Source organism: Mustela putorius, unplaced genomic scaffold (genome assembly GCF_011764305.1).
Source record: "Mustela putorius furo isolate JIRA1106 unplaced genomic scaffold, ASM1176430v1.1 tig00000831_pilon_pilon_pilon, whole genome shotgun sequence".
NCBI classification, from domain to species: domain Eukaryota; kingdom Metazoa; phylum Chordata; class Mammalia; order Carnivora; family Mustelidae; genus Mustela; species Mustela putorius.
This window is the reverse complement of record NW_025421490.1, coordinates 5,031,521-5,050,969: the sequence shown is the minus strand read 5'-3', so window position 1 is coordinate 5,050,969 and position 19,449 is coordinate 5,031,521. Positions and strand designations below refer to the sequence as shown.

The 19,449-nt window shown below is 40.7% G+C and overlaps 1 protein-coding gene across 4 annotated transcripts in view; it reads right to left on the bottom strand.

Moving 5' to 3' along the window:
- The window catches only part of CDKAL1 (CDK5 regulatory subunit associated protein 1 like 1), a 647,814-nt gene that overhangs the window by 231,772 nt on the left and 396,593 nt on the right, over window positions 1-19,449 (bottom strand). For all 4 annotated transcript variants that reach the window (XM_013060790.2, XM_045085085.1, XM_004761260.3 and 1 more), the window contains one exon: window positions 13,037-13,203. In XM_013060790.2, coding sequence (XP_012916244.1) covers window positions 13,037-13,203 — 167 coding nt within the window. The remainder of the gene's footprint in view (window positions 1-13,036; window positions 13,204-19,449) is intronic.

Here is a 19,449-nt window from a genome sequence, read left to right as displayed (position 1 = left end):
CAGCAACATAAAAGATAGTGATTGTAGAAGTTGGATTATCTATTAGAATAGAAATTTAAAAATACTATTTGATAGAGTTTTTAATAAGAGAATCAATTAAAAATAGAGAGCGGGAAGCAACCAACGGTCATAGTCAAGATTCAGTCTATGTATGCCACATTACCTCCCATGTGTTGCCCAGAGCTGTGAGTATCTAATGAGGTCTACATTTTATCTCTGCATTTTCTGTGAGGGTGATGTTTGTTACAGGCCACTGAGAGACTCAATTAATAGTGATCTTTTGCTGTCAATAACCTTCTAATGACATGAGCTCCTCCTCAAAAGCGTTAGGAAGGCAGATGGCACCCTAAGTGATTGATGGCACCTTTGACATGGAACACAAAAATTAAGCAAGAAAATGGACTAACCCAACATATTAATGGCCTGACAGATATATAGGCAGCCCGTTTCGAGGCATAAATAATATTTACTGACATGAGAAGGACTGGCAGAGCAAAGACTCTGAAAATCCTCTCTTCCATAGAGGCAATGAAGTAGTGACAAAATGGTCAAAATCAATTTTTTCAGAATTCTGGAAATTAACTAAAGGCTTGTAGCAATCTGGGTAGCCTTTTGCAAAGAAAATGGAGGACTCCTGGTAGGCATAAAGAGCGATGAGGCATTTTAAACTTGCCCGTTCCTCTCCTCGCACTCCCCAGTTCTGCGGTAGCCTTGAAAACCAACAGCCTCTAATCATGGTGAAAACCAGCAGCTGGGCAGCCACTGGAGGGGACAAAAGAGGGTCAGAGCTCCTTCAAAGCCCTATTCCAAGAAAACTGTCATTATCTGATCCGTCTAGTGGTTCTATGGACGACTCTACTCACTCGGCTTGCTTATTTAACCTGACCTGGCACTCACATAGTGAAAACAGCCTTTTTCCCAGGGGCATTTGTCAAAAATAATCAGCTGCAATTGTTCAACATCAGGGCTGCCTGGGGCTGTGAATAAGTTAGGGCAAATGATAAACAAACCAAAAAGCTTAACAGGAAAAACTAGGGAATGTGATGTCCAGAGGGGGCTTTGAAAAACCCTGACATATTGTAAGGACTCTAGAGGGCTACAAGCACACAGAGGACTGACTGTGTGTGTGTGTGTGTCGAGGTTGTGCCTGGGCTCGCTAAATACCCAAGAAGGCCCTCAGCTCTCACTTCTGGCTCAACTGAAGTTTTGCACAAAGAGGAAATAAAACTAAAGACATAGCTGTAAGCATCCTGACTGAGCATTTAGGACATGCTCCAGTATGCTCCTCTGTGAAGAGGGAGAGATTTAAGGTTGAGGCACTTAAGAAAACCTCTACCCATCAGCTGACCACTAAACTAATGGGGCACAGACTTCACTATCTACACATAACAAAAATACAGACTTTACTGAATTAAATTTTAAGAAGTCACTAAACAAATAACAATAATAACAATAACAACAACATAGTGCAGGCAAGGGAGGACGATTTGATTTCCAGAGCTTCCACACTATGCTTACATGTCTGTTTAAATATCTGGTTTTTAACAAAAAATAAAATATATAACATGCAAAACACACAAGGAAAAAAAGCAGCCAATAGAAACTGTCCTGGCAAAAGCCCAGATTGTACTTATCAGACAACTTTAAATCATCATTTTAAATATGTTCAAAGAAGAAAAATATATATGTTTAAAGAACCAAAAGAAAGCATGAGAATAATGTCTTACCAAATAAAGAGTATCAAAACTGAGAAAGAAATTGTAAAAAAGAGCCAGACAGAAATTCTGGTAAGAAAAGTATAACAATGGAAATAAGAAAAATTCACTAAAGAGGCTCAGTGGGAGATCTGAGAAGACAGAAGAAGTAGTCAGCAAACCTGAAGACAGGTCAATTGAGACTACTTTGACTCAAGAACAGAAAGAGAAAAGAATAAATAAAAATGAAGAGTGCCTCAGAAATCTGTGGGGTACCATCAAGCATACCAACACACAAATAATACGAATTCCAGGAGGAGGCAGGGGAAAAAAGGCAGAAAGAATATCTGAAGAAATACTGGCAAAAAGGCCTCACAACTTTTGAAGAAAAACGTTATACATTCTGGGAGCTCTGGTGGGATAAACTCCAAGAGATCTACCCCAAGTGTTTCACAATCAACCTGCGGAAGGACAAAGAGAGAATCCTGATAGCAGCAAGAGAGGAGAAACTCACAACCCACCAGGATGCCCAATCGGATTAACAGCTGACTTCTCATCAGAAATCACAGAGGCCAGAAGGCACGGGCATGACATAAAAGGGGCTGAAAGAAAAAGACTGTTAGTCAAGAATTCTAAATCTACAGATGGGATCCTCCAAAAAAAGAAGAAAAAAATTAAGACATTCCCAGATAAACAAAAACTGAGAGACTACATGGCTGGCAGACCTATGTTAAAAATACTAAATGAAGTTCTTCCGGCTGAAATGAAAGGACCCTAGAACAGTAACTACAATCTGCATGAAAAAAATAGAGAGCACTGGTAATGAAAACTATACAGATAAATAGAAAAGACAGTATAAATGTGGTTTCTGTTTGTAACACTTGTTTTTTACCTTATGTAATTTAAAAGACAATGGCATAAAGCACTAATTAGAAATGTGTTGATGAGGGGGCACGTGGGTGGGTCAGTTGGTTAAGCATCTGACTCTTGATTTCGGCTCAGGTTGTGAGCTCAGGGTCATGAGATGGAGCCCCGTATCAGGCTCTGTGCTAAGCATGGAACCTGCTTCAGAGTCTCTCTCCCACTTGCCTCTGCCTCCTGCCCTACCCCCGCTGCTCACACTCTCTCTCACTAAAGAAAAAAATGTAAGAAAGGTGTTGATGGGCATACGTTGTACAAAAATGTAACTGGTATGACAACAACAGCACAGAAGGGGAGAAGGAACAAAGGTATACATAAAAGTTTTTGTATACTAGTATAAAATTGGTATTAATTCAAAGTAGACTGCTACAAATTAAGGTATTAACTGTAACCTCTAAGGCATCCAGGAAGAAAATAACTAACTATACACACACACACACACACACACACACACGGATATTAACATAGATAAAACAATGGAATTAAAATGGCATCCTAGAAAATGTCTGTTTACCGCAAAACACGGTTGTTGTGGGTTGCGCTGTGTCTCAAAAGATATATTGGAGACATCATCCCCAGTACCTATAAATACGATCATTTGAAACAGGGTCCTCATGGATATCACCCAGTTTAAATGAGGTCAAACTTAATTAAGGTGGGCCCTAACTCAATGACTAGTACCCCTAAAGAAGAGGAAATCTGGACACAAAGAGAGAAGGCCATGTGAAGACTGACACAGAAATTGTGGTGACGTGTCTACCAGCCAGGGAATGCCCAAGTCTGCCAGCAGCCACCAGAAGCTAGGACAGAGAAATCAGACAGATTCTCAGTTCAGAGCTTCCAGAAAGGAACTGAGCCTGCCAACGCTCTGACTTTGGACCTTTGGCCTCCCAACCTGGGCGAGAATAAATCTGTGTCATTTTAAGCAGCCTAGTCTGCGGTACTTGGTTACATCAACCTTAGGAAACTGACACATGGGCAGTAACAGAATAGAGGAACAAAAAAAAAAAAAAAGGCTTTGTTGAGGCAGGAAAAAAATGAAGGTTGAAAATACAGTTAAACGTTAATCAGAAGACTAATGTCTGAAGTTTCAAGTGATCAGAATGAAGGCTGATATTCCATATGACACGGGGTAAGAAGAGCTGATATAAAGCTTACTTTTTTAAAGATACATTTTAACATGTAATTAGGAAGTTCTTTCTTTGTTGCCATATATTAGAGAGAGACTTATCCACAGTATTTCTCTGTAATCATACACTGCTTTACATGTGGCAAAGTTTTCAGTGATTTTTAAAAACACGCAAAAATATATGCTATAAAAAAAAAAAAACAGAATGGACTTCCCCCCTAAATTAATGAAAAATTAACTAAAAATTACTTTCAGCATTACAGTTTGATTTTCTCTGGACCACATACAGCAACTCTGATACTGAAAATGATTGATTGCACAGGGACCGCTCATGCCCATTTAATCTTTTTGACAGTTTTGCTATATGACATGCAAATAAAGGAGTTCTTAACAATAATAATAATTTTAAAACCTTTACGTCTCCAATCTAGGGCACAATCGTTATTTACTGTTAAATGGCATTACAGAATTTCAGAGTTCAATTTTGAAACTTTAACATTTTCATGCCGATTATGGTACGCAAAGGAAGATGTGGGGAAAAGAAAAGATACATTTGGGACCTAGAAGAAACAATTTAGTAGATTAGACACGAATAGACGCAAACGAAGAAATTGTACTTTCTGGAAAATATGCAGACTGTCACTATAGCATTCTATGAACCATTAACTTCATTACCAACCTTTCTGTTCTACACCATGAATCATCTGAAAATTCCATTACCCACCTGATATAAAATATGAGGATTTCATTTTACTAAGTGCTGAATTAGCAAGTGCCTAAGGTAGCCTTTCATAAGCTATCAGAGCAAAGAAATCAATAGAGAAATGATCCTAGAATCAAAAGAAAAATGTAAAGGAATGACCGTTGATTGCCTTGTGTGTTGGCGGCTCTCTGTGCTTATGAAGGAAAGTCAAAGGCAGCCTTTCTCAATGGTTTGAGCATAAGTGACTTCCTAAATTAATGAGGAAGATAAAGCCCACAGATGGTGTATTGTGGTGTTTGAACTATACTAATTTTGACAGGTGACATGGAAGCCTTCTCAGCTACTCCTGTGAAATTAAGGATTCAGGGGAATGGCAATGTGAAATGCCTTTTAAGATGCAAATTAAACCACATACATATCTAATACCCTCCTTTATAAATGGAAATATACACAGGAATACTAAAAGATGAAATAGGAACATTTGTATGCCACAACTGAAATATGTAAATTTGCAGTCTTTTCAAGTATTCTAGAATATTCCCGAAGTCTTCTAGAAAGTATTTCACGTATATAATTCTCAATATATCTAATGTATACTATATTACATATTATATATATTTTAATAAATAATATATATTATATAACTTCTAATATGTATGTTCATATATATACACAGAAGTCTTTTGCTTTGTTAAAAGATCTCTATAGAGAGAGACATGGGTACGTATATTTGACCATGGTGTCACTTTCTTTACAAAAGCATTTGCTGGGGCCTTTTCACTTATCATCTTGACACATGTTTTATCCCTATGTACTTTCCCTCTCAGGAAATGTCCTCCCAGGAAAAATTCCCAAAAGAATAAATATCCACATGTTACTGGATTTCATGAGCAAAACTCAAAATTTTAGGCCAATGCAAGGGGAAAAATGATATTAGAGATTGAGAAATACAGAAAGTTTTTACTACAAAGTGGATTAAAGCATCTTCATCATAACAAAAGATGATCTGATCATTTATATTCCCACACAGGGTCTAGATGCCCACCTGTGCTATCTGGTAGTTCAGAAATGGGAACTGAGATAGCAGAGAAGCCCACTGGGTAGGTCTCTATATATCACTGATGGCCATACAAATAGAATTGTTAAACCAATGCATTTTCCATTGCACTTCCCAGGAAGACAGATGTAACTAGAATTTTCAACATGAGGAACATTCATCCACAAAATGGTTCATTTTCCCCAGAAAACATGAGGACCATAAAATTCCTGATGAAACCTGTTGAGTCTGTTGGGTGTGAGGGCAGACACAAAGAGTCACTTGCCGAGATCCTGTCTGTATGTTTCTGAGTTCATTTCTATTCTAGGTCCTTGGATCTGCAAAGAAACACAAGGCTTCACCACCCAGAAGGAATATTGCAAACTGAGACTAGAGTAAGAAGCAACACGCTATGGAAGTTTTTCAGAGGGGCTGTCGGGCTTGAGAAAAGCTTAGGCTTCTTGTGCAGGGCTAGAGCTCTGAGGCTGGGAGGTGACGAGGAATCAAGTGAGGGTCACAGCAATGACAGGGCAGAGATGGAAGGGTCGGAGATGGCCCCACTGAAGCTGCGCTGCTGCTCAGCCCAGGCCCAGGAGAAAGGAGCTTGCAATCACGCTTGCGCGGAGGAGCATTTTAATTTCATCTGTCATCACAAGTCATCGAATCATGTGGCAAACAGCGCTGGGGCCTGCCCCCCATCCTTCCCTGCCCTTCCCTCCCAGCACTCAGCATTAGGCTCCCAGAAAAGCCTTTCAGTATTTGAGGGAGTCTCCCCTCCACTCGATTTTCAGAAAGGCACAAACTTTGGCTTCCAGTTTCAGACGTGTCAGGGACCTCCTGAAATTCACAAATGCCAGGTTAAGAACGAAGCGCTGAGGATTATAATTGGCCGGAAAATGGGAGCCGACAGTCAGATCGAATCATACACTGATGTCCCAAAGCTCGATCTGGATGGCAGAAATAGATTTCTCCTCTCCACCTTCTTGCTTAAAATAAATCACCTGGCCTGTCCTTCCATTTATCAAAAAGGGGAAATATTTTATATACAACAGCACAAAGTCTGTTTGCATGTTTTTCTGTTACTCTGAAAAGTATAAGCCATAAGGAAAAATAATTTTAAGGGCCCCCATGTGAATTATCGACTTCAGTTTAGAAATTCTGTATTGCTTTGACACAACAGAGGTACAGCAAGTACTGAAACTGCTATTATTTTGAAACCATGAGGAAGTTTTTAGAAGTCTGCAAAGCCAAACATATCATTAGTGCTCATAAATTACCATGTGGCGTATTTATTGTCTTTTACCAGATAAATTAATTTTGATACATATCCAATTAGGTTAGAATGTACGATCATTTAAGCGGAATCAAATATATAAAAACCAAGGGTAGTGGAAAACTATTAGTCATTACAAGATTTCTCAACCAAAAACAGATACAACACTTTAAACATCACTATTTAGGATCCATCTTACATAACATAACATAAATGTACTAAATGTAAATCTTGTAAAAAACTAAATGTTTTAACTGAAGCTAAATAAAATGTGGTATAATAGCAATGTGGATAGTAATTTTAGTGATATTTCCCAGAGTAATATAAATTGAAAAATAAGTAATCTGATTTGCTCATAACTCTGAATGTAGTTAGGTACTTAATAACAAGTATTTATTTATGATCCAGATTAATCAACTTGCCCTCTCTGGACCAGGCTGCAAGTGATATACTAAAATTCAGATACAATTTTAAGATATGTAGGAATCTTAAGGGAGATAAGAGTTATTTCAGATTATTCATAACACAGGGAGAACCCGAACAGCTTAGATAAATAAAATCCATAGATCCTTCCCTTATCCCTGCCCAGTCAACAGCTTTAATAACTTTTCCTTACCAGCCAACCCATAAAATGAAAAACAAGACAAATTGCCTGATTTTAATTTCTCCTTCTTGACCATCCACTGCTGACTTCTCTGATGGGAGATTATTTAAAAAAAAAAAAAAAAAGAAAGAAAGAAAACAAAATGGGAAAAAAAAAAAAAAAAACCAGTGAGAGCTAAGGAGCGGGAAGGAGGAGAAAGAAGCTAAGAGCCTAGATGATCTATAAATTAAGTAATCATACAGTGAGCTCATTTGCTTCAGGTAGTTCTAAAGATACTATCTATCATCATGAATGCTAGCAGAACAAATAAATAAAATGGATCCCTTAGAAGGATCTTCCCTCACCATCTCGTATCTCCTCAAAGAAGTGTGACTCCTAAGTGAGAAACACACATGACAACCATCCATAAGGTCTTCCAAAACCAGATGCCCGGCACAGATCTGAAGATACTGCAACGTTCAGGAGACAGGCAGTCCGGAAGAGCTATGCATCGTTCCATCCACATTCATCAGGCCTGTCGTCACAGGCACCCAAGTGCAAAGAGGTGACCAAGATGGCCTCTCCCTAAAGGTGGTGACAGTTCTGTTGGGTTTACATGTGAGTGAGGGATGCTAGAGCAGGGCGATGAATGCCCACACAGGGATGCTGGACGGAGGCCGACAGAGCATGGTGGGAATCTGGGCGGTGGTAGAGAGCGCTCTGTGAAAGATGGAGGAAGCAGAAAGCGCTGTAAAATCAGATAGGATAAGAAACAGTCCAGGGCGCCTGAGTGGCGCAGTGGGTTAATCCTCTGCCTTCGGTTCAGGTCGTGATCTCAGGGTCCTGGGATCGAGCCCTGCATTGGGCTCTCTGCTCAGCGGGGAGCCTGCTCCCCGCCCCCCCTGCCTGTCTCTGCCTACTTGTGATCTCTGTCTGTCAAATAAATAAATAAAATCTTTAAAAAAAGAAGAGTCCAGCTGCTAGCCAGTTATATAATCTGACCAATAATTAAAGTGTTCTAAGATGTAGCTTCTACATCAGTGAAATCAGGAGAATAACATCTCTATAAGTAGCTTATTTTCAGAAGGAAAAGAGTTAATGTGTGGAAAGCAATCGGTGTGGTTTCTTGAAAATAACGACCAGTCGACAAACTGTACTGATGTTATTATCAGGCAGTCTTGAAAAAAGGTACCAGAGATCTGGAGCCCGAGGACAGGTAGCCAGTGTGCCCCTGCCACTGGCCTCTAGACACCTTGTGGGGTTCACGGGTACCATGTTGCCTGAATTCATCCTTAGCTGTGGGCTATCTACAACCAGGAGAGCAACACGAAGCAACATGGTTCAAGAATGCGCAAGTTCACCAGTCACCCCACCCTCTGTAAGGTCAGAGTTCACTCAAGAGGAAGATGCCTCGGTTATTACCTCCATAATGTCAACAGGAGAGCAAACACAGCACAAAAACCTCTCTCTTCTGCCATGTGGGGGCCATCTATGCGTCAACGAACGGAGCAGCAAACGGCAGTACGTCTGATTCCGTCATTACGACCAACAGTCACTGCGTGGTGGGAACGGAAAGAGCAGAAGTTCAAGTAGAAACTTCAGGAGGATGAAAAAGCCACAGCATACAGGAGACATCACAGGGTACCAAGGCCGTGGGAACACAGGGATGCATTGGAAGAAGGCATCCTGAGGCCCCTGTAGGCCAAGCTAAAGAGCGTATCCTCTTCCTATGGGTAACAGACAGGTCTGCAAGGTCTTTAAGATGAGCCAATAGGTTTCAATCCATTGCTTTATCTATTGTTTTGACCTCATGTCCATATTTAGTAAGTACTGCATGAGGTTATACTTAGGTTTCTGCAATTCGAGGATGCTTTTCAAAGATACATATACGTAAGTACGATGTTTGAGATTATCTCTTTGTCAACTATCTCATCATTTAAAATGCATCCCAAATTATTTTATTAAGGCAGGAATATGTTAAAATTAGGATTTATAGATGTTCCAAACAACACTTAACTACTTGCCTGTTAAGGATTAAGAATTTTCCTCTCTCCCTTTCATTCACTACACATTTATTTAATGTCTACTATATAAAGTGCCACACATAATGCTAGACTTTTTTTTTAAGTAGGTTCCATGCTCAACATGGGACTTGAACTCGTGACCCCGAGTTCAAGAGTCACATGCTCTACTGACTGAGCCATCAGGCGGCCCTAGACTCATGATAATACCTTAAAAGTACATCCTATGTTAACTATAATATGCATCTTCTGTTCCTATTATCAAGAGATCTATTTTTTTAATCAACTATTCTGTTCCTATTATCCATAGATCTATTTTTCCACATTGTACTTTTAAATAATCACAGAAACTCTGATATTTTCCTTTAAATGATTTCGCCTTTGTGGGGTATGTGGATGGCTTGATGGGTTAAGTGTCCGACTCTTGACTTCAGCTCAGGTCATGATCTCGGGATTGTGAGACTGGGCCCGATGTTGGGCTCCATGCTGGGCGTGGAGCCTGCTTAAGATTCCTTCTCACCCTCTGTGCTCCCCGCTGCTCTCTTCCTCTCTCTCAGAAAAAAAGAAAAAGAAGAAGAAGAAGAAGAATTTCCCCTTTAAGCTGTTCAATTAAATACATGGATACAAAAATAAGCAAGCAAGCTGGTAAAACATTTTAAGGAAGATCGCAAAGTCCGGTGAATGTGAAGTAAACAGAACAATGGAGAAGGAAAAGAGCCCAGTGAAATCCTCTATAATTAAAGTCTGCAGCCTGAAGCATCTTCAGAAACCTGAGAAGGCATGTTCCCACCAATACAATTCTCAAGGAACCCTCACTGTGAGGGTTTTAAAGCATGAGGAGTTGTTTCAAGAGTGGGCTCTTTCTATCCCCACAGTTTAAAAGACATCACCATCTGTCATTCACGGGTGTTATTTTTGTTTTGATTTTTTTTTCTCCTGTTTTCTTTTTTTTTTCTTATTGGTGAACTCTCTCCAGCACTCTTTAGATAAGTCAGGTAATTTCAGCAGCGTGCCCTCAGCTTAGCGAGAGGAAAATGAGGAAGCACAACATATTGGTGGGCACGGGCCGAGGCTCAGCGCGGCTGGGCTCCCCCCCTTCCCTGACGTCCTGTTTCACATGGAGGAGCCAAGGAAGGCTCCACAGCTCAGTTCCCTTTCCTGTTACACAATGGATGATGTGTCTGGGGAACATGGCGCGCTCTGGGCTCTCCTGCTCAGGGGAGAATGAGAAGAACTGGACAAGGTGCGAAGGTCTTGTCCAGATGTCAAAGGAAGCTTTTTCAAGCTTGTACTTTCAGGTAGGCATGGGTAGTTTTCCTCTTGCACACTTCGGCTCATTTGTTTCATTTCCTGTTTTCCCTTAGATTCCTACTCCCTTGGTGTGGTGCGACAGGGTGGGTGACTCCCAGCGTACCAAGGACAGAGGAGTGAGTGGCTTTTCTTCAGGACAAACTCTCATCCTTGAAGTTCACTTACTTTGTCATCTTCTGTAGCCTCTTCTGACCCAAATGTTAAGACTCGAAAGTTTGAGGCTATAGAGTGGGCTCTCTAATTTATTTTTTGAAGAAGGCCCTTCCATGACTCATTCTTGATTCACTCATTTACTGAACCACCACTCGGTCGGGTACACCCAGAGATGGAAATGACGAGGTCCCTGCCTTGTCAAGATGGCAGTGGAGGAGGGAAGGCCGACATTATAGATACCAGACAGCGAGAGGTTTCAAAGGGTAATGTCACAACAATCAGAACTTGCTGTCACCCCAACCACGACGTATGAACCAAACATCTGGTGTTTTTCCAGGTGAAGTGTAAAGCTAGGTTTAGCAACTTCTGCTGATTTCAGAAGTTCTCCCGGAGCATGCATGTGGAGGTCAACAGCTCTGGCACTACTTCAGATTTGGGGCAGAGGATTTGCTACAAATGCAGCATTTACTTTTGTAACCTTGCAATTAACAGAAGCGCTGAATTCATTCCAAGATGTACTTTATTCAGTCATCTCGGAACCTATGTATGATTTTCCCCTTTATGTCTACTCCCTACTTGAACTTTGCTGATTCTAGTACTATGGGGTTCCCTTGGTCCTCACTGAGATCTGTTTCAAACCACACATCTAGCATATTTACTTCAAATGGAGCAGGACTTAACCATATTTGATTTTTAGAGGGAAGTCACTTGCTTTATTCAAGTGTTGGGTCACAGGCTTATGTATAAACTGATACATTTGCAACTTGTTTTTCAATAGCAAATCTTAACAGTCCCCCACTGTCCAAAGCACTAAAGTTAACCTATCATATCCCTTTACCAAAAAGATCTGGCTGGGGGATATGTGAATAACAAAAGTGAAACTGCTGTATTTCTTCACTGTGTATTTGTAATTAGCAATCAGATTGCTACCAAATCTGATTTCAGAATTTCTAAAAGACGTTGCAGATGTAAGGGAGGCTTTTCAGCACAACTTCAACAAGTACAGGCTTCCAGTCAAGTCAACAGAAACAATCTTACCATTGTTGATTGTTCACTGGGATCTGGGCATTAAATTTTAGCAGCTATGCTTGCTTTTAGATTCGGGAATGTTTTTTTCCTGCCCAAAACAACTGTAAAGAACACAGAGGATAAAAGAATAAGTGACAGGCTGCCTGGGTGGGTCAGTGGGTTAAGATCTCAGGGTCCTGGAATCAAGTCCCACATCGGGCTCTCTGTTCAGCAGGAAACCTGCTTCCTCCTCTCTCTCTCTCTGCCTGCCTCTCTGTCTGCTTGTGATCTCTCTCTGTCAAATTTAAAAAAAAAAAATCTAAAAAGTATAAGCGACTTGTTTCTATACTTTGCACATGATTTTCCAATAGCAGTTATCAAATTTCTTATCCAGAACTGTGGGTCCAATGTAATTATTTTATTGTTCAAATAGCTGTCATGGATCCTGGCATGCACTTTTTCACTTAAATGTCCCTGTTTCTTGCTCATATTTACTGTGGCATGTGTCATCCGATACCAGATACTTGCACACGGGTCCATTTTTCAAGCTTCACGGTAAGCTCCTTGAGGGAAAGCGCCTGACCCAGGGAAGGGATACAAATGAGACCAGGCATCTCCCGTCGCCATGACCCCTTCGTGTTCACAGTGACCACGAGAGAATCAAGGAGAGGAACACCAAGCTGCGTCTCTCTGGGATCCCACCTCATCCCTAACCATCCCCAGACAAAGGGAGGAGATTTAAAACACCCGCACACTTACAGCCCCGCACCCTTACCGCCAGGGCGAACAGCGGTTCCCATAACGTGCTCACGGCCGGATGCAAAATGAATGCAATGCCGTAGCACGCCTGGACTGGACTAGATCGGGGCACCGAGCGGAGGAACCGAGGCACACTTATGCCACGGGAGTCTGAGGGGCTGCGAAGAAGAAACAAAGAACTGTGACGAGGGGGCGAGCGCTGGAAAACCCAAGCAACGTTCATCAACGGAGAGCACGCAAAATCAAGATGTGCGACTGACGCAGAGGAGGGTCTGAAATTCTCCACTCGTTCCTAGGAACGCAGGACCACAATAAAATAAAATAAAATAATAATGATCCTGTGCAAGAGGTTTTCAATGTAACCGTACGATGCTGCTGAGGCTGCCACCCTGTCTTGGGCTGGAGCGTGTCTGTGTGAGCAGGGAAATGGGGCGCTTTGCCTTACCTCCAGATGCTCTAAAATATAGGGTGGGTTTGTCATGCCAAGCCTCAGCATCGCTCCCTCAGGGATCACTTCAACCAGTTTCCACAGCAGTGCGGGGAGATTGGTGCCAATGTCTCTGCCGTAAGCCCCCGTGTCTTCGCTGGTCAACCATATCTCACAAACGCCCTCTGTGAATCAAAGGAGATAATGAACAAATCCGCTGCAGAGCTGTTTCCTTCATGATATAGCTGCTCGCTCTTTTTAATGCAGTATTACTCAACACCATTATGCGGGCAGGCGGGGTATTCAACTGCAGAGAAAAAGCAGCTTATCCCGTGGTGGCACTGGGTTATTAAGTTCATTTTACGAACACCAGAGAGTTACCACAATGCTGTAAATTATCAGTGCGTCCTATGGAGTGATTAACATTCACAGCCAATCAGTTCAGCCGCGCTTCCTCCGAAGCACTTTGATCAGGACGAAAGTGACAATCCCATCACAATGAAGACCTATTTTATGGAGCACCGTGAGCCTTGGAACTGAAACAGTCGCTGCGCAGAAGAGGTGCTACCAGGAGTTAACTCACTAATCAGTCTGTCGCCAGCCCAAAGAAAAATGTCAAGTGTAGTTAAGGTTTAACTCACAAATTATTAATTATGAGGTACCCATTTCTCCTGCAGCCACTATTCTAATTTGTTTTCTTTATTCAATTAAGAATAGAGTGCTCTATATTGCAGTGTTCAAAGAAGTCGGTTGCTGTATCAAGTATTTGTGCTGAAAAACCTGTTTACTGGCAGGCTGCGTCCTGCTTCCCATCAATCAGACTTTAGGAGAATGCGTGTGTGTTTTGTTGTTACTGTTATTACGGAGAATCCTGACTTTAAATATTATGGCCTGCAATAACATCCTTTCAAAAATCAAAAAGAAACACGTCTGGATAACCTAGTATTATTTAAAACGAGTAAAATTGAGTTAACAAGAGCCACCCAGGTTTTCAGAACCTTTCTGAAAGCATATTCGATTAAAGGATTAGCCTATTTTAAAAGGCCAAATGATTCACACAAAGCTAAGACCAACAATGAAACAGCCCTGTGAAATGTGTTCATGCTAAAGTGATTTGTTGCTTCAGAAGAACCTCGGCACACACACCAGGCCCACAAAGACGACAGCCTGACCCAAAAGTGTACATTTCTAGAAAGAGTCTTCAAATTATAATTTTAAATTGTCGTCAGTTGATGGAAGAGAAAAATTTTAAAAATACATTTAAATATTCCCAGCCAAGGGAGACAACAAACAAAACACATGGCTTTTGTGTGACTGTGAACCTAAAAACCTACAGAAAAGAGAAGCGGAAAGTAAAGACTTTTACTCTGTTTAATGCCTTCCACAGAGGTGGAAAAATCCACACGGAGCTGAGATCTCCAATAAGTACTCTTTCCTCTAGAATAAGAGATATATTTACTTGACCCCAAACCAGCCAAACCACATAAAAACATATTTCGCTTTTCCCTAGGGTCTATCTTTCTGAGACATGCACATCCTCAAACACACCCGTACAACACAGAAAATACAAGGATAGAAACAAAATTTTAGTTTCCTGCAATTAAAGAATCAATAACTTAGCATGGAGAACTAGAGGCATCAAAACAGAAACAAAACCAAAAACAAACAAACAAGAAAACAGCCCTATTGAAAAAGTTGGAGATGTTTTCAGAATCTGCAGATTGGTAGTCCAGTGAACACACAGGTTTTCTCTATTTCAATTAAATATGTAGTTCCAGAAATCAATAAACGTTTGCTTAGTTTTAATCATTTAATAAAAACTTTTCTCTTCAAAAGGAATAGTCTGCCATGCTCATAGGTTACCTTTGTAGTCAGACAGTTTTATAAATATTCCCAGCACACGGAGTAAATATTTTTCTATTTTAAGAAGAAGGGTTGCAATCAGTAGTATTATCTTTATTTGAATATTACATCAGACAGTGGACTCCTACAACACCCCCCCATCCCGTTTTGTTTTTAATCTTATCACAAAATCCACTCCAGGAAAAGAGATGGCTAAGTAACAGCATATACGGATTTTAAAACACTCTGAAAGAGGTTATAAAAACAGGACATTATCCCTGATTTTCCAGTTACTGGCACTTGAGCAACACAATATGAATATTTTAAAATGAACAGAATAATTTTAATTTATAATTTTTCCATCCAAATGGTTCCATGTTGCACCTTATGTAGAGAGAGCGAGTTCCTGGAACAGTGCCTTGCTGTTGCTGGATGAATATAGAAGGGGGAAAAATCACTATGAATAGGAATGGAAATAACATCCATGCAGAAAACAGCAGCCAGTTCTTAAAGCCGCATAGGTGGGGACCAATAGCCCCCTGGTGGGCTGAAACTTCAAATTAAATCACATAAAGAGGAAGCAGCTGTAACACTAAATCAGAGCAACAACAGGAATAATGGTCTTGATGTCTCTAAGATCAAGGCTGCTAAAATGCTCTATATAACAGCAACCTGGGTTAAAACACAGTGAAATGAGAGCACATGTGCAAAATGTGAAATCCCAGGACTTTTGGCAAACCGGGCCTTGCCAATTCCCTCCCAAAAGGTGTCAGAGTTGATTCTGCTCTTAATCAACGTGAGAAAGTCGGATTTTGCAAGGTTCTATCTCAAGAATTCCAATGAGTTCTGATCCTTCCAATCGTGGGGATATAGAAAGTCATCGCACACTAGCGGTGAAGCTAAATGCGGAATTCCTCCCTGCCATCTTTTTCTCTGGGAAGTCTGGTGATTACTCACTGTACAAGCGGTTCCTGTCAGGTCCGCTTGCGTCTGAATTCACCAGGGAAAGTGCAGGCTGCAGACTGTGATCACTAATGGAGGCTGGGACACATGCGTGCTTCTAGCCGCACACTTAATTGGCTATACTTATGGACAGAAGGGCTTGCCTAAACAGCTTCATTCCTTGAGGACTTGGGTTATGAGCTATATTCCTTTGCACATTCGTTTCTTTATTGGTCTATCAAACATTTATTAAGCCCTTCCCTACTATGTGCCCTGCATCAATTCCAACTCATGACAGATATGGATTCATCATTAAGCTTCTGTGAGCTCACACTGGCTATTATCCAGGAGCTGGCAAGGGGACATTAACAGACACCCTGGGAACTTCACATACATCCCTATCAGTGGTGGGGGCAGGGGAGTGGTGGGGGCAGGGGGGTGGCGGGGTGGCGGGGCGGGGACTGGAGAACACAGCCCCAGACACCAGAATGAGAGGCTAGCTGGGCTGACTCAAGGGGGGGCGGATGATGTCAGCCACTATGAGATAGGCCCAGTCTGCACTCCAACGTGGACTGGGATGTATACGTGTCAGGAAAACAAACACACGAAAAAAAAAAAAAAAAGATGCAAGCAGGAAGAACTGAGATAAGAGGAATGAATGCCTAGTAGAAACTCCCAGGCCTGTAAAAATAAACCCGTGCAAAAAAAGGAAAGTAGGCAGTGGAAAAGTGGGACAGAAATTAGCTTTTTATAAGCATCTGAGGAGAGATTTTACTTTTTCCTAAAACTGTTCATCCATCTGATTTTTGTTTTCCTGAAATTGTTCATTTTGCCTTTTCTAATGAACATCAGGCTCATCAGATCATCTATCTTCCGTTTGTTGCTGTTAATTCTGGTGAAATGATGATCACATACTAGGAAGGAATGAAATGTGTCTCACCAGGGAAAGTCCTCTAAAAGTTCAACTATTAGAATCCATTATCATTTTGCCCAAGTAATTAGAGACCAGCCTACAGTTCAAATGCACGGTATTTTGCCCAAATGGAGAACCACCCCCACAGCTGGATTCTGAACTTTGCTCCAGAGTAATCTGAGATGACAGAGGACAGAAAAAGGAGAAGACATAAAAGGTTGACCAAAAAAAAAAGATAATATCCTCAATAAAAGAGTCTCACAGCAAAGAAAATCCTTTTTGAAAATCAAACTTGGCCAAAACTCAATTCCAAAAGCTTAGGACTCACTGTAACTGGCCCTATGTAGGGGCTTCGATGTAGTAGATGAAAATATAGGCAAGACTGATTTCATCTAATCAGAGAACCGATTTTTTCCTCCAGGGGCTCTGGCTTTATCGTTTGGAAAATTTCTACCCCACAAAGGTGATTCATTTGTTCCACTAGGAGTAGAGTCTCTAAAAGTGAGGGTTACAAAAACAGGAAAACGGTAAACAGTGATTAATGGGATCCAAAGGGAACGACAGCAGATAGCCAGAAAATCTTTACCCACGACAAAAAAATTTTTAAAAGAAGTTCACCTCAGAATGTGCTAAGTCTTTCTTCTCCCGAACGCGCTTCCGCCCTCTCCCTCCGCCTCCTTCGCGCCTGCCTCCGCCCTTCCCTTGCTTCTCTCTCCACCATCCCATTCCAGTGCCCAACTTCCGTCTTCCTCAACGGCCAATAAGGAATAGGAATTAGAAACAGAGACTATTGTATTCATTTAATACGCATCCAATTCTCTCCTCTGAATTCCAGATCCTCTGTTTTAAGGATGACAAGGGCACATTAATTAGATGTTTATGGTTTGTCTTTTTCTTAAAAAAAAAAAAAAAAAACTTAGAAAATTCACAAATAACTATGAGTCTCTGATTAAGCATTTGAAAGGTCATGGAAATTTCTTCAGTGGTGATGTTTTTAAGTAATAATATATATAGCCAGTCCTCCACCTAATCAATCTATTCACTTAATAGTGAATTAGACAATATAACTCCTTTGATCCTTCTAATCCTATTATTGGATGCTCAAGGGTTTTGTAAAACAAACAAACAAACAAACACCCCTGAAATGACAGTATTATTAAAATAGCATCATAACAGGACCAACCATGGCTATCCTGGATAGAACAATGACATACCATCAATTAATTACCTCATTCTTCAACTATATTGCTTATACTATTGCAAACTAACAAAAGTTATCATAGGCATGAAGGTGTTTTTGCTAACTCTTTATTTTGAAGAATGTTACATTCATAGAAAAATCTCAACAGTAGTACACCAAACAACTAACACACATACTTGGGTTTGTTTGTTTGTTTGTTTTTCCCTGAGAGTTAGTTGTGGACGTTGTAGCACTTTAAATCTCAATATGTCAGCATGTACCTTCTGAGATCAAGAACACTGTCTCATAATCACAACACAATCCCTGTTCTCCGCAAACCTAACACTGGACATCACTCCCACTGTCGGTGAACTGAATTCCTTGTACTTCGTTGTGCAAGTCCTGCTGCTCAGGCCTCCGTGCATTCGCATATGCTGTTCGCTCTAAAATGTCTTCCACTCTTTGCATAATGAATACAACCTTAAGGGAGATTTTCTTGACCACCCAGACTAATTTTGATGCTCCTGTTCTGTGCTCCCAATCATCTTATATAAAATTTTGTATCACAATGCATTATAATTAGTGGTTCGTTAGGATGGAAGCATCTCCAGACAGAGGTGCCAAAACCTTACTAACAAATGGATGCCTAAGACTACACTGCATAACACATAGGAAGCACTCAATAAATTTTGGTTCCATATACATATGGATGTACATGTGTACATGTACATAGAGTGTGTGCACAGGAGTATACTACGTTCTGTATTAGGCAGTAAGGAAATAACAAATTTTCTTTGGACAATAAGGAAATGCAGCTTGAATGCGGCAAAGTGTGCTATACGGTCTCTTATGTTCTCCATAAGATCAGCAGCCTTACTTAAAATTTCCTATTATCCTACAAGGACAGCTGGATAGCACAGCAGGTGAATATAATTTTCTTTTTTTTTACCTAAAAGTAAGATTTTCCACTTATAGGTAAGTTCAGATAGATCAATTATCCGCAAGACAATTAAACTTTAAAATTATCTTTTTTATTGCGCTAATAGCAAGAGTTGACAGAGTATTTGCAGAGCACCCTGACCTCTGTGATTACAACGCAACACAGAAAAGAAGTTGTTGACATAAATTGATCATGTTGTCGCTAAACAAAAGCAACCTGTTTAATTTATTTCTTTCGAAAGGTCATAATCAGAGAGAATACTGTTTATTTTCATACTTCTACAAGAATCTGGAAATAATGGAAAGCTAAAAGCAAACTAAACAACACAAAAGGATGACACACTTTCTGAAAACAAGGCATCTGACTCCCCAGGCTCCAGAACTGGCAGTAAGCCTCAGTGAGGGAGATTAAGTTTATCCTCCTAATCCCACAGTGTTTTTATGCCATATATGGGCTTTTCTAATGCCCCCAGAGAGGACCCAGACAGGAGTGTCTATGAATGGGCCCTCTGGTATTTTAGCAGGATATGCAGAGAGATGTTCTATGGTCTTTAAAAAAATCACAACCGCTTCAACTCCCAGAAGTCCAAACATTACAGATAGAAAAGGAAGTCA